A 15,241-nucleotide genomic window follows, 5' to 3' on the forward strand; every position below is an offset into this window, starting at 1 on the left:
CCCATTAGAGGGAGACAGATCTTATTCAGAATTACTTGAACCAGTTTCCTCTTTTGATAAGGTTTCCCCTCCCCCCCAAAAATGAGTCTATACATAAACAACTTCCCTGGCTCCATAAAAGAAATATGAGATACTGGCACTGTGTGTTGGTTGAAAACGAAACGAGAATTAATTACAGCATTGGTTTTGCTTTCAGCTGCAGGCTGAGATGAAGTAAGAATGTTGGCTTTGATTATGAATCAACCTGCGCAGCCAGTCACTGATGAATTGATCACTTTCTGTAACTTTTAGTCTGGGATTACTGAATGGTATTAAATGTTAGTCAAACACACATGAGACACATGGAAATTAGCAACCCAAGTCCACTGATTTCAATAGTTCTGCTCTGCTTATTACCGACTTAGGACATTGGCCTATATGCATTTGTTGTTTACCCTGCCTATGGGCCCCCTGCTCAGTAGAAGCCCTGTGCTTGCATTACGGTGTTTTCCCCTCCATTCCTTCCACTGTGCAGCCCCTGAATTGGCTCGGGATGTGTGTGAGATCCCCCAGAACAGCACATGAGGCATGAGAGATGGTGGATTGTTCCGTCTGGCAAGCTGAAATAGCACAATTGTCTCAATGTGACATTGAATTCTTCCCTATCTACTCCCTCAGACACTTCATAGTGACGATCAGTTGGAGAGAGAAAAAAACTAATTACAACTTTGAGCCAAGCTTGTCTAATATTGTATTGGCATTCATATATTGTTACTAACACATTTTATGAAACGACGCATTTTTAGAAATGGATTCTTCCTCGTGGAAAAATAAAGCACTGGGAAGATTTCTGTCCCGCATCATTCAGTGAAACTAAGCCTTCTGCACTTGTGCACTTTGATACTTACCGTAAATTGCAGAGGGGGACTAAGGATCAGAAACTGCAGGTCTAGTGCCATGCGTACCTGCATTCTCCTGGCTCAGTGGCAACTTATGTTCAGCCAGACTCTTCAGCACTATCCGAGCCAGGATCTCGTTGGAGCTCTGGCCAGCTCGGCAGCAGCTCTGCAGGATGGCGTGGAGGTCAGAGTTTCCTAGCTGCTCCGCCAGGCCCTTGTGATGGTTGATCAGCATGTTCAGCACCAACAGTCCATTCTGCACTGCTGATGAAGCCCTGGGGAAAGGAGAAACAAGCAGAGGGTGACTGCCTGGCCCCAACTGGCATTACCTTACGAGACTATATAAACAGGACTATACAAGAGCAGCAACTATCGGCTCCAGAGAAGCTAGTAATTCAGACAACAGCAAATAAGGCATCTGTCAGACTGGTCAATCGACATCCAATGTCCCTTTAAATGTGTTGTGCAAGGGGAGGTTATTGGTTTGTTTTTCTTATTTTTACTATATCTTTTGTGGCTTTTATATGGTGCTTTTATGCTGTGAACCACCATGAGATCTGTAGATGAAGGGCAGTGGAGGAGCAAGCCGACTGGGTGCCTGGGGCGGTGCACATGCTCTGCGCCCAGGGGCGGGGCCAGCCAGGGCAGGATGCTCCACAGGGCCAAGGAGTCTGCCTGCCTCCTGCCACTCAGCTGCCCGACAGCTGAGAGGGAGGGGGTGGGCCGACCATTTGAGGCAGCGTGGAGCCTGCGGGCGTGCTGCAGGCCCCGCGGTGAGTGCCGCCCAGCATTTTGTCACCCCCCTCAGTGGTGACACCCGGGGCGGCTCGCTCCCACTGTACCTACCCCCTTCCTCCGCCCCTGATGAAGGGTGGCATACAAATAAATTAACAACAACAACAATAACAAGCTGAGTGCAAGATGGAGGAAAGGACATTGAGATACGTCCTGATTTTCCCAGACATTTCAGGGTTTTGCGCACAGACACTATTACCGACGGCTGAATTCTGGCGATGCCCGGGAAATTACAGACGTATGCCAACCATATATTAAGAACATGGCATACTAATCTGATTCCTCCAAAAGAATTCCTTCACTCCAGAAGCTCTATAGCAGAGTTTCCAGCTGTTTTTGGACTACAGCTCCCATCATACCTAGCTAGCAGGACTGGTGGTCAGGGATGATGGGAACTGTAATCCAAAAGCAGCTGGAGACCCAAGTTTGGGAAACTCTGCTCTATAGAAACAAGGGCAGCAACCTCAGCCAGCCTCACCTCCTGCCATCTTACGTAACAGCCAACCAAGGTGAGGGTGGCTCTGATTGGCTCATCTGCTGCTGGTCTCCCTGCCTTCTGTCCCACCAGCTGCTACTGATCAAGGGGATTCTGAATATTATCTCCACACACTGGACTATCCTTAGCTTTGATTAAGTTTAACCGGTTAACCTATCAGTATCTTGCCAAGGATCCCTTTTCAGCTTACCCAGGTGTGCCCAACATCTTCTCAATAGCTGTACAGATGACACAGAGCAAGTTATCCGAATCCTTGCCAGAAGCAGAACCAATGCTAGCAAAGATCTCCCGCATCATCTGGGCATCTGAGTGGTTCAGAGGGTTAGCCTTCCCACTGCTGCCCAGAAGCTCACAATTCCCAGCACCCACCAGGACTTTCAGGGCCTAGAAGGGCAAAAAGCAGGAACGGAATCAAGATTGCAAACGTTAAAAGCCCTTCCCAACAAGAGCAACCCCCATCCTTTCCATTGTAATTCAGTTTTTTGATTGGTGGCCCATTCTCACAAATGCAACGACTCCTGAACAATTCTAGAAAACCTTGCTTGGCATTCTCTTGTCACAGGTCAATACGCTTCCCTGACCCATTTGCCACATGCTAGAGGATATGCTTTTGTTTCTTCCTGGCCCGCCTGTTCACACAAGTTAAACTTTCTACAAACAGATGAAATAGACCTGGTGCATTCATCAAATATGATGGAATACATGTAAACTTCTAGGCAAAAGTGGTATCTGTGTAAAAATCCACCTTTTCTGAAGCAGGTGCGCTATCCATGCAATTTATTATGCGCCGTTAACTCCCAAAAGCACGTTAGTTATCCTATTATTAATTATTATCAGGTATCCACTATTCAGAGTCCATCGCTCTGAACATGAGGAAGAGGCTAATACATTTTTCAAGTGTCTGACAGTACCTTAAAAAGGCAAACAAAAGCAAAAAAACTATGGCATAAGCTCTCATGTTAGGCTTCTAAGGTGCCACAAAACTGCTGGCTGCTTTTGCTGCTATGTTGTTGTTTAGTAGTGTCCGACTCTTCGTGACCCCATGGACCAGAGCACGCCAGGCACTCCTGTCTTCCACTGCCTCCCGCAGTTTGGTCAGACTCATGCTTGTAGCTTCAAGAACATTGTCCAACCATCTCATCCTCTGTCGTCCCCTTCTCCTTGTGCCCTCAATCTTTCCCAACATCAGTGTCTTTTCTAGGGAGACTTCTCTTCTCATGAGGTGGCCAAAGTATTGGAGCCTCAGCTTCAGGATCTGTCCTTCCAGTGAGCACTCAGGGCTGATTTCCTTAAGAATGAAGAGATTTGATCTTCTTGCAGTCCATGGGACTCTCAAGAGTCTCCCTCCAACACCATAATTCAAAATTGCTGCTATAGACTAAAGCTATTGCTACACGGGAAATACGTTGTTGTTTTTTAAATCCATCATGCCAATCCCTCATTCTATTTGCTTATAGAATAATAAGCAAATTATTCCCCCAATTCCATACCCCATCAGGCAACCCTCCCCCCCATTCCACTTACTGCTAAGCCAGCCTGCTGGACCAATGCTGATGTGGGATATTCCTGCATGCAGCCCAACACGGCACGCACCCCGCCTTCCGTGGCAAAGAGAACTCTCCAATCGTACTTTGCCATGAACACATAAAGCAGGCGCAGTGCCATCACCACCAGCAGCTTCTCCTTCACTTGGTTGCTCAGCAGCTCCACCAGCATCTTCACCATTTTCTCTCTGGGGACAACAAGAGGGCCCCTGTTATACCCTACAGGTGTCTGGACACTCACAGTTGGGCCAGCCTACGCTCTGACACAAGTCTCTCCTGAGGAGAAGCTGGAGTCCAGGGAAAGAGCTGTCCCAAATTCACAGTTGGGCCAGCCTACTCTCTGACACAAGTCTCTCCTGAGGAGAAGCTGGAGTCCAGGGAAAGAGCTGTCCCAAATTCAGAAGAACACACATATAAAAAACTAAGCTTGCTTTGGAACAGGACACCCAATTCATTTTGCACTTTATTCGGATTTATAAGCCGCATTATCTAAGGCCTGGGATAACTAAAACATGCTCTTGTTGTTTTTCTTCTTTAAAGAACATACATCATGTGAAACCATGGTTTAGTGTTACGTATGTGTCATGCTCCCACCCCTCTCCCTGCCTTACTGATTTCTTGGTGTGCAACAAACCATTGCTTGCTGTTGTATCGAAGCTGGGCAAAGTGTTGTATACTCAAAATGCACTGTGTCTCCCCCCCCCCCCAGCAATTGTTAGCCCCAAAATGGAAAACGAGCGAGGTCCCAACAGAAGAAGAATGGCAACTTAAGCTGACAGAATATGCACATCTTGCAGACTTAACATGTAGAATAAGAAAACAAGAAGAACATACGTTTAAAGGAGATTGGAAAACATTTATTGAATATGTGGGAAATGAATTGTGTACAGCTGAAAAACGCTGGCAGCATTAAGATAAATTCAGGAGTGCAAATAAGTTTTGATGGATGCAATAATGGAATAGTGAATGGTATAGTTTTTATAAAATATGCAGGGATTTATGATATGTAAAATGAACCATGGAAAGAGAAGGGAAATCAATGATATCTTAAGGAGGTAAAATGAGTATTTTAAATTGTAAAACAGAGAATTTAATAAAAAAATAATTTAAAAAACAAAATGCAGTGGGCTCAGATGGAATAGCACACTGGTTTGCTATAAACCATGAAGTCGAGAAAGAATCAGTGTACATGAAAGGGGAAGAGAAGGGATGGAGGATGTGTGTGCCCAAGGCTCACCCATTTAAGATGTGAATCAGCCCCAAGGAGAAATAACCCATAATCTACTTATTAAAAGAAAAAAGAAAGACTGATTTTACCAAAGATCAGTCAGCTAACATCCTGCTCATATTTCCCCCCTGAGGCACCTTCTCCTGCAAAGCAGTGGAACTGAAAGTGGCCCTCCTGCTGCTATTGCCTGGGGTGGGGAGGGAACTGACCTGACTGAAGGGCCACTGTCAACTTTGATGACTTGTCTCTCTTGACCAGGTTCATCCTCCAAGATCTTGGTGATGAATCTGAGTCCAGCCATCTGCAGCGCAACCTCAGAACTAGATTTCTGGATTATATCCACAACATCTGCTAGCTTCTCCAGTGAGTTCCTCTTCCCTGTCACCTTGAGGCTGCAAAAAGCTGACCAGGATCAAAACACCGATCAGTACAAGCCACCACTCCGTTTCAAACGCTCTCTTGTCTAGAAACACCATGACGCCCCTTTACTTTCCATTCTAGCCTCCCTCAGCCCACAACCAGTCTCTCTGGGATTAACCCCCCCCCAAACTGCCCCCCTCAGTTACTTCACCCCAAATGAACAGAGGTGGGGATGCTGTCTGGCACACTTACTCTTCGCTTTTTCATCCAACGTGTCTGGAAATGAAAGGCCTTCCACTTTGAGGAGCTCGTTAATCAGCTGTGTGTCAGTCTTCTCTGCCGCCGATGGAGCTGGAGAAGGCACTTCAGCCGAGAGCGACTCCTTCTTTGGCTTTTTGGACTCCATGCCTTCAGAAAGGCCGCCACAATCCAGGGGCGTAACATCCGCGTTTTGGCAGTTCTGCTCTGTCCCTCCTTTGCTGAAGGAATACTTGAGATAGACGTGAGAGTTATGCAGGTCACTGCAGGTGCAGCCCTGGCAGTACTTGCTCAGGAGCTGCAGCACCTTCTTAGCCAACTCTACTGACACCGACAGCTGGATCAGGCCCTCTTCATCTAGCTCCGACACCTTGAAATAAAAAGAGACCGTTACAAGTACAGTGGACGTTCGGGTTGTGAATGTGATCCATGTGGGATGCACGTTCGCAACCCGAAGCGTCCGCAACCCGCAGTGGCGTGTCTGCGCACATGCAGGTTGAGATTTGGCACTTCTGCGCATGCACAAAGCGCGATTTAGCGCTTCTGCGCATGCACAACCACCGAAACCTGGAAGTAACCCATTCCGGGTTTTGGTGGTCCATAACATGAAAAAACACAACCTGAAGCATCTTTAACCCAAGGTATGACTGTATGTTGACTCCCATGTAAATACTGTGCTTCTCAAGTCCAGCCACAGCCACTGGAAGCAGAAGGTCCAGGGGCCACCCCTCCAAGAGACTCAGCCACAGAAGAACTGCGAGGACCTAGCTTGTGGGCTGGCAGGCCACACTTCTGATACAATGATCTGGTAAGTAGGAAGGAGACGTTCCAGGGTCCTACTCCCAGGAGCATTGCATGCTTCTCCTCTTTCTTCTCATGCCTGATTCATTCTGCTTACCGCCTCTTCGTGATTTTGCTGCATGAACTGGACCACTTCCTGCTGCTCCTGCTGTTCTAGCTTCTTAATGAAGAAGAGGAGTTCCCACCATTCAGCCCGGCTCAGCGTCCCAGAGTTCTCATTCATCCGATCCGTCAGGTATGGTAGAGAGTACAGTCCTCCGAGTGGCTTGCAGTAGAAGGTCTTAGTAGCTGCATGCAGAAAAGAAAGCAAACTCTCCTAGGCCCTCTCCTGATATACATGAAAACTCAGGCCCAAGTTAAACAAACGGCTTGGCTACTACTTGTGCCCACAGCTCCATCCAATGTTGTTCCCAAGGCAGGGAATAAGGTACCGCAGTGGATGAAGAGAGTTGATGGTGAAAAGGGCAATAGCAGATGTAAAGCTAAAGAGAGGAAAGGGAGGTTTAAGTATATGGTGAGTCTACATGCAACGTGGATCACACAATAAAAGTATTTCTCTGCTGCATCACTTCAGACCACGCAAGAGGGGTCCCATATATGAATGCTTCTTTCTTCTCCATATGCATAAAAACCTATAGGGCGTGACAGAATACACAGTAGCCTAGAACCAGGTGTGCAAGTTTTCTGTATGCAAGAAGTGTCAATGATACGTTGGAGGAATAGCTTTATGAAGTGATCTGTTGTTTCCATTGACCAGGCCACAGTTACATAAAGAAAGGTGGAGAAGTAATAGACTGGAGATTTTCATCCAAACTTATCAGGTATAGCAGCCAGGGTCGCTATTTATTTTTATACAAATGTGCAAGCAGGAATTGCCATAAGGTACCACCCAGATGCCAAGCTTGGTTAAATGTTATAGCTCTGTCCAACAATTCTGACCTCGATGACTAATGGACTACGTGTTGTGACACAGCTGAGGAAACCTGACTTTAAGGTTACCCATGCTAATGTCACCTTTAAAACGTGCAACAAGGAATGGTTGATTGGGTTCTTACTGTGAAAAGTGTGGGGGGGGGCAGGAGGCAAGGAGGAAAGAAAAAGTCTTAGAGAGAGAATTGGAGACAGCTGGGCAAGAAAAAGAACAACCTGAAGAAAAATCCTCACAAATGGCTACAGGACAGGGCAGAGGAGAGACAAGGGATGTCTGCTAAGCTAGACAGGAAAACAAAACTGTAGCGCTCCTGGAAGAGGAGGAGGAAATATGTCAATTTAGTCAAGAAAATATTCTGAATTATTCCGTGATAAATCATTTTTGCGGCCAGGCATAAGAAAGCAAAGCATGCAAAACAATTCTTCCTCTCTAGTGATCGTTACTAAAAGGAATATATCTGAAAAGTAAAAAGAAAGCAAAACAAGGAATAAAGGTGACACCAACAATAATGCATATATGTTTACAAATGCACACAGTGCATCTAACCTCACCTGTGTGTAGCTGCAGGTTCTCTGTTATATTGGAGACCTTTTCTTGGGCAGCCTCCTCTTCAGGCTGCTCCCCGGAGCCTGTAATCTCTATCATATGCCAGTGCACCCAGTAGGTGCGGCCCGTGGACTGCCACAAAACCTGTGAGGATGAACAGAAGTTCAGGGTTAGAACTAACTTCCAGCCCAAATCTTCTGTGCTGCGTAATGGGAGCTCTGAGATGCAGAACAAAAAAGCTGGCACAGGTGCATACATTATGCAGCAAGTTTAAGGATGTAGGGAACAGGGGGTAGTTATTATTTCGTAGTAATGTCAATGATCAACACAATCCTTGATCATGTTATAGGAATCAAGTTGTGACCTGTTTTTTTGCATCGTATCTAATTTCGTTTGGCAGAATTAATTTAAGACCGTTCTAGGACTGGTACACCAGTTAACTGGCTGGTCAAATATTGTCAACTGGCCAGACAATTCTCTGCAGTTGAATGTTCCAAGAATTTCATCGTTTAGGTGGTAGAACGCCTTCCTTATTTAATTAAGCTCTTTTTTGTTTAGCTAGGGCAGAAGTGAGGGTTGCTTCCCCCTAGTCCAGGGGTCTGCAACCTTTAAGACAAAAAGAGCCACTTGGACCCGTTTCCGGAAAAAAAACAAAAAACTGGGAGCCGCAAAACAAGCCAAATGTAAATAACCACACATTCTTCCCCTTCCCCCATTCTCTCTCTTTTCCCTGAGTCTATTTCAGATAGCAAAGAGGGGTATGGTACCTCTCATATCCATTTTTTGCAAAGCACCATGTGCATAGAGGGCATTATACAAATTAATACATAGAAAAGTGTCTGTCCCTCCCTGCAGTTCAACTCCCTCTCTTTTTACTAACAGCACATATCCATTCCTTCTGCTGGTGCAACTTTCTCATCATTTCTACATAGCAGCATTTATAAACCAGTGCCAGAGAAACTGGGTGAAAGGAAGGTGAGAGGGAAGAGATATGAATATGTGTGTATATGTATACATACACACACCTACACAATTACAGGTTTGAAGCCAACTTAAAACAAAAAGAGCTGGTAAGCAAAGGAATCTGTGGTGCTTTCCATGGGATCCGGGGACATGTCAGCTAATACTCTTCCCCTTTCTTCTTCATTTGCTTGTCTCTGCAGCAAATCTCGAGGGGGAAGGGAGAAGGGCAGGAATTGCATAGGCACGAGAGATAGGGGGGAAATCCCGCATGCAGGATTTTGGTGCCTAACAGCCCCCCCTCCCTCTGCAATTGCTCTCGTGCTCCCCCGCCTCTCCTGCTGGCTACCTCTGGACCCCCTCCTCGTCACTGAGTAATTCACCCCTTCCTCCCTGACAGGGAGGGCGGGCCCATTTTGTGGTTCACCTCCGGTGCTCTCCCTCAACTCGGCGGCCACTCAGAAGCAAGGCACGGAAAAGGATCCCGAAGCACCACCGCCGCCACCCCCCACAAACACACACAAAAACCCCGCCCCGCCATTTCCCTCAAGCGCGCGCGCTCTCTCTCCCTCGCCTCAGGTGCCTCGCACGCGGGGCTGAGGAGAGCGTGGCCTGGGTGGGCAGCTCTCGATGTCGTGCGGCGCGGTGCGCGGGGCCTAAGGGCGGGCTGCCGCAATGGCGAAAGCAGGTGCCGGCGGTGGCAGTGGCAGCCGCGTCCACCTGAGGGGAGAACCGTCGCTGCGCCCTAGCACACCTTTCTGCCACCGCCCTCCTCCTCTTCCTCCTCGCTCCCTGCACCATGAGGGAAGAGGCGCCGCCGTGAGCTGCTCGGCCGCTTCCTCACCGTCCTCCAGACGAGGCATCCCCCTCGCCGCCCGTCCTACCCCGGGGGAAGCTATGAGCCATGAAGCCGCCTGGCAGAACTTCCCTCCGGCAGCAGAAGCAGCAGCAGCAGCAGCCCTTCTCCGGCCGCCGCTGCCTCCTCCTCCATCCCAGCAGCCGCCACCTCTCGAGCTCCGCCGCCGCCGCCGCCGCCGCCTTGCTTTGCCCGGCTCGGCTGCCCAGCTCCATCCCCCTCCTCTTTCTGGCGCTTCTGCTTTTCTGCTCAGGGTCCCCGAGGATCTGCGGAGCCGCGGCAAAGGTGTAAAAGAGCCGCATGCGGCTCCGGAGCCGCGGGTTGCCGACCCCTGCCCTAGTCCTGCAGAAAACCTAGTACAGTGGTACCTCGGGTTAAGTACTTAATTCGTTCCAGAGGTCCCTGCTTAACCTGAAACTGTTCATAACCTGAAGCACCACTTTAGCTAATGGGGCCTCCTGCTGCCGCTGTGCCGCCGCTGCACAACTTCTGTTCTCATCCTGAAGCAAAGTTCTTAACCCGAGGTAATATTTCTGGGTTAGCGGAGTCTATAACCTGAAGCGTATGCAACCTGAAGCGTCTGTAACCCGAGGTACCACTGTAGTGAAGCTAAGCTTAACAGAATCTGCAAGGCAGACCAAAGGCCCATCAAGTTCAGCATTCTATTTCCCGCAGAGACCTTCAGAAAGAGTACATTGAGGGCATGGAGGCTGAAAGGGAGACTCAAGAGCAGGCTCCTTAACCTTGTGCTTGAGGTACATGGTTCAAAACTAATACCAACTCCCTCTCCCGACACCCTCCTTGCACATTAAAGTCCAGGAAAGAGAGGATGGGGAGAAGTGACTCAAACAGGGGAGCTACCCCTTGAAGAATTATTTGCAGAATAATACTGCAGAAATATATTGGGGAGGAGAGGAGACAACTATCACAACTGGACTGAAGACACAAACATATGAAGAAAAAATATAACCTGAACACAGAACAACACTATGCTAAGTCTTAGAAGCACCAAGCACAGTATAGTGATTAAGATCAGTAGAAGAGATGGGTGAGCTGAAGACTAAAGCTCAACAAGCTTGCCTTAGATCCAAAAGTCTTGGGCAACTGCCAGCTACAGCCAACTCCTTCTTCATTCAAGCTGTGACCTTAGCATCTCACAAATACCAGTCCTCTCAGCTGCCACAGCCTAAACTGCCCAGATGCTTAGCCCATGATTTTCTGCTAAAAGCGGTGACTTGTTTTGCATATCATCTGGCAAACTTTCTCACCAGACATGTTGAGTTAATACGAAATGTATCATCTTGCTTCTGTAGCAAAATAATGAGCAACATAACTGAAGGAACATCATGTGGACCATTCAGTCCTCTGCTGTATCCTCGCCGCCCACATACAGTATTCTGCACATGGAATTCCCTGGCCAACACTCCATCTACTCCCCAACCTCCTTTTCCCTATTATGCACATGCATCCAGTCAGAAACGCTTTTAGCTCAGTTGGTAGAGCATGATATTCTTAATATTGGGGTCTTTATTCTTATGAATATACCAGCAACATTTCAGATTTGACATCAGCCTGGATGCGGCTGGTGTGTGGGTGTATTATCTAATAAAATAACACGAAACTTCAAAATCAGAAAGTATTCAGTGTTTGGGTGAAGGACAGAGTATCCTTGGTTATACCTAAACATAGACTATTATACAAGCAAACAGCTCTATAATTTTTATTCCAATCACCATCAAAACAACTGTGCAAGAGGTATCGGCATTGTTCCAGTGTTAGAGGCAGTGTTGCAGATATCTGAGGCCTGAATCTGCCATATATAGTAGATTCAGGCCTCAAATATCAGCAGCACTGCCTCGTTCCTTACAGAGCCTCTTGGGTGCCCCCTAAGCTGTGGTACACCCTCTCCACCTACATTATACAGCTTCTGGAAGATGCTGGTGATGTACCTCTTTGCCATGGCTTTTGACGCTTAAGGTGTATATTTTTAGGACCCACCTTATCTTCATGAGGGACGCAGGTGGCGCTGTGGTCTAAACCACAGAGCCTAGGGCTTGCTGATCAGAAGGTCAGTGCTTCGAATCCCCGCAGCAGGATGAGCTCCTGTTGCTCAGTCCCTGCTCCTGCCAACCTAGCAGTTCTCTAGCACGTTTGAAAGCACGTCAAAGTGCAAGTAGATAAATAGGTACCGCTCCAGTGGGAAGGTAAACGCCGTTTCCCTGCGCTGCTCTGGTTTCGCCAGAAGCGGCTTAGTCATGCTGGCCACATGACCCGGAAAAAACTGTCTGTGGACAAATGTCGGCTCCCTCAGTCAGGAAAGTGAGATGAGCGCCACAACCCTAGAGTTGTCTGTGACTAGACTTAACTGTCAGGGGTACTTTACCTTTACCTTCATGAATATAAATTGCTTTGAACTATTTTTATTGTTGTGTTTTAATGCTGTGGCATACCCTGGGACCTTAGGGTGAATAGTGGTAATAAATAAATGGGGGGAAGAAGAAGAAGAAGAAGAAGAAGAAGAAGAAGAAGAAGAAGAAGAAGAAGAAGAAAGAAGTAGTAGTAATGACAAACATGGGATTTTTAGGAAAAATTCAGAACTATGTTGAAAGTTCCTCTGAAGTTCAAGTTTCTTTCCACTGCAGTTCACTGGCACTCTCTACAGATGAGAATCTCTAAATGGCATTCTTGGAGGGCACCAGGTTGAGAAATGCTGCCTTATAGGGGAAACATCCTCAACATGAGCAAAACTCAGTTCTAAATCTTTCCCACTACTCTAGATGATCTTAAGAGTGGAGGGTGTAATTTCAGCTCTCATTCTCCCTCTGGATACTCAACACTGAGGCAATATCTACAATTTTTGTGTCTGTGCATAAACTCTTTAATGAATACTTGTTCAAACTATCCAATATTATTGCAACATCATTATTTTCTGGCCTTGGCAAAGTTCATGCTGCAAAGCAAACTGCTACTGAAAGAATTATTTCCTTGGCTTCGTACTCCAGCTTACCTCTACCATATCCCTATAATGTAAACATATTTTCAATTTCTAGAAGGCAGTTACAGAATAAATCTCTTTCCATCTATTCATCACTTGCTACATTTTAAACAAGAACCTTCACATTTCTTCTATATTGCGCTATGAGCAAAAAAGCTCTCCCCTGGCTGTTTTTCAACTCCTCTAATAATAAAACTTTTGAAAAGTTAAGACAGCTAACGGGTACATTTAACTCACTGGATATCAGACTGAACAACAGTTTCTTATACTACTCCCCTTGCTGTCATTTGTACCCAACTTTGGAAGATTTATAATTGTTTATTCCTGTGGTCAATGCTCGGAATTTCATGCACCCTCACTAATTAAGTGTAAAGTACATGATATTCAGATATCTTCATCAGGTGATTTCATGGTTACTAAGGCTCTTAAGTATGTAATACATAACCCTTTACCTAGCCTAAGCTTTTCTTCTCTCTCTCTCTCTCTCTCTCTCTCTCTCTCTCCTTCTCTCTCTTTCTTTTAAAGTGGTCTCAGGGCTGGAAAAATCCCCAGTGCTACTCATACTAGTTTCTGAAATTATGATCCAACCCCCTGAAGCTCAGATGTTTAAATCCGATAGGATGAAGCATACTGAAACTGGCTTCAAGAATATGATTTAGTATTTCAGTCTTGCAGGGTAAGTGGCTTCAACCCTACACTATGCGTATTCCAGCCATAAGCTGGAATTTAAACCAGTATACATTAAACAGACAAGAAATCATTCCTAAAGGCCATCTGAGGACATAGGCTAGACTGAACAAACAATGAGGATAATAAGAAGCTATACTACTGAAATCAGGGAAAGGGTGAACAATATTTAACTTATAACTTCAGAGATAGATAGCCAGGCACATGAAAAAGGCAATTTGGTCAGACACACAAACAATAAAATACAATCTGACTTGTACAAACCGGCAAAAATCGGATACAGAATAAGCATTCAAACAAACAGCAGATAGCAAGCAGAGCAACAAACCCCACGAATCAACATTATAACTTTAATAATGGGAAGGGCATATTTCACACAGGTAAAAGGTAAAGGGACCCCTGACCATTAGGTCCAGTCATGACCGACTCTGGGGTTGCAGCGCTCATCTCTTTTATATATATATATGATTTTTATTGAAATTTACAATCACCAACCAACCCCCACCACCTCATCTTGCTTTATTGGCCGAGGGAGCCGGCGTACAGCTTCCAGGTCATGTGGCCAGCATGACTAAGCTGCATCTGGCGAACCAGAGCAGCGCATGGAAACACCATTTATCTTCCCACTGCAAGTATCTACTTGCACTTTGACGTGCTTTCGAACTGCTAGGTTGGCAGGAGCAGGGACCGAGCAACGGGAGCTCACCCCGTCGTGGGGATTCGAACCGCTGACCTTCTGATCGGCAAGCCCTAGGCTTTGTGGTTTAACCCACAGTGCCACCCACGTCCCTTTATTTATTTCACACAGGTAGGGGGCTGCAAAACAGTTGGCTTGAAGTTTCTGACCTGCAGCCATCCTGCCATGAAGAGAAAAGGAACATAAAACAAATCAAAAATCTTCCTTCTAAGGTAGTACATCCACCACCACCCCCCAATTCCATGATTAAACCAATGAAAGATGAAGCAGTTCTAAATGCCACTTAAATAAACATTCCACCCAAAGGAACAACCCCTGAATCCTGTGAGGAACAACACTGCAAGTTCCACCCCTCCATCCCCCAATTCTTTCCCCTTCTCTGCTCCATCCTTCCTTCTTTCTCCAAACCACATACCTGTACAGGGGGCATCCCACTATTGCTTTGGCGAAATTCGCCCTCGTCTCCGATATTGATCTCCTCATAGTCTTCCAGCATGCGCACGGTCATCCCCGGCTTCAGGTTCTCCTGCACATACTCTACATAGCTGCTACGGTTGGAGAAATCTGACAAAGTCAAAAATCCCTGCCCTTGCTTTTTCCGTGGCGATGGCTTCGGGGTGACCAGAGGGACCTGGACAGCAGTACAAGTGGAACCCTTGGGCTGGAAGATGGAGCGGACGACTCGAGGCTGCGTCTCCCTGAGGGAAAGCTCCCTTTCCTGGCTGCGGTCCCACCCCATGACCCGCACCAGCTCCGAAATGAGGTTCGCCATGGCCATGCTGAAGTCAAACTCCCGTTGCACCCGACTCTTTTCCCCAAAGTTTGCGCTGGGGGCTGCGCAGTCTTGGCGTTCCCCTCCCAGTTCTGTGGTGCTGTTCAGCTTGTCCATGAGGGAGGTGACGCACAAATAGCGCTTCACCAGAGAAAACAGCAGCTTCCCTGGAATCTGAAAGAGATGCAATGTATCAGGCCAACAGCTAGAAAATTATGCTCTCCCCTAGTTCGCTGTTGAGCTAGACCCTAAATCATCCTGTATTATATCTCCATTTCCAATTAATTTTCTGCCCCTGTGAGTTCTGGCTTTCTCCAAACCCACTGCCCTCCACCTCCACACTAGGCAAGTCCCTGGATTATCCCAGCCAACTAATATCCTTGATCTCGGTCTTTGGGTCCTGCCACTCTTATCTCATCTGCTTCTCAGACATGCAC

The 15,241-nt window shown here is 46.9% G+C and overlaps 1 protein-coding gene across 1 annotated transcript in view; it reads right to left on the minus strand.

The window, feature by feature from the left end:
• Nucleotides 1-15,241, minus strand: part of LOC309337712 (cullin-9-like) — a 55,402-nt gene that overhangs the window by 26,911 nt on the left and 13,250 nt on the right. The window contains exons 4-11 of the mRNA XM_081854421.1: nucleotides 14,448-14,978; nucleotides 7,843-7,981; nucleotides 6,458-6,648; nucleotides 5,554-5,929; nucleotides 5,151-5,343; nucleotides 3,694-3,901; nucleotides 2,360-2,553; nucleotides 945-1,153 (exon numbers count right to left, since the gene is read on the minus strand). Of these exons, the coding sequence (XP_081710547.1) occupies nucleotides 945-1,153; nucleotides 2,360-2,553; nucleotides 3,694-3,901; nucleotides 5,151-5,343; nucleotides 5,554-5,929; nucleotides 6,458-6,648; nucleotides 7,843-7,981; nucleotides 14,448-14,978 (2,041 nt within the window). The remainder of the gene's footprint in view (nucleotides 1-944; nucleotides 1,154-2,359; nucleotides 2,554-3,693; nucleotides 3,902-5,150; nucleotides 5,344-5,553; nucleotides 5,930-6,457; nucleotides 6,649-7,842; nucleotides 7,982-14,447; nucleotides 14,979-15,241) is intronic.

Source organism: Podarcis erhardii, assembly GCF_964252035.2.
Source record: "Podarcis erhardii genome assembly, chromosome: 3".
NCBI lineage: Eukaryota > Metazoa > Chordata > Lepidosauria > Squamata > Lacertidae > Podarcis > Podarcis erhardii.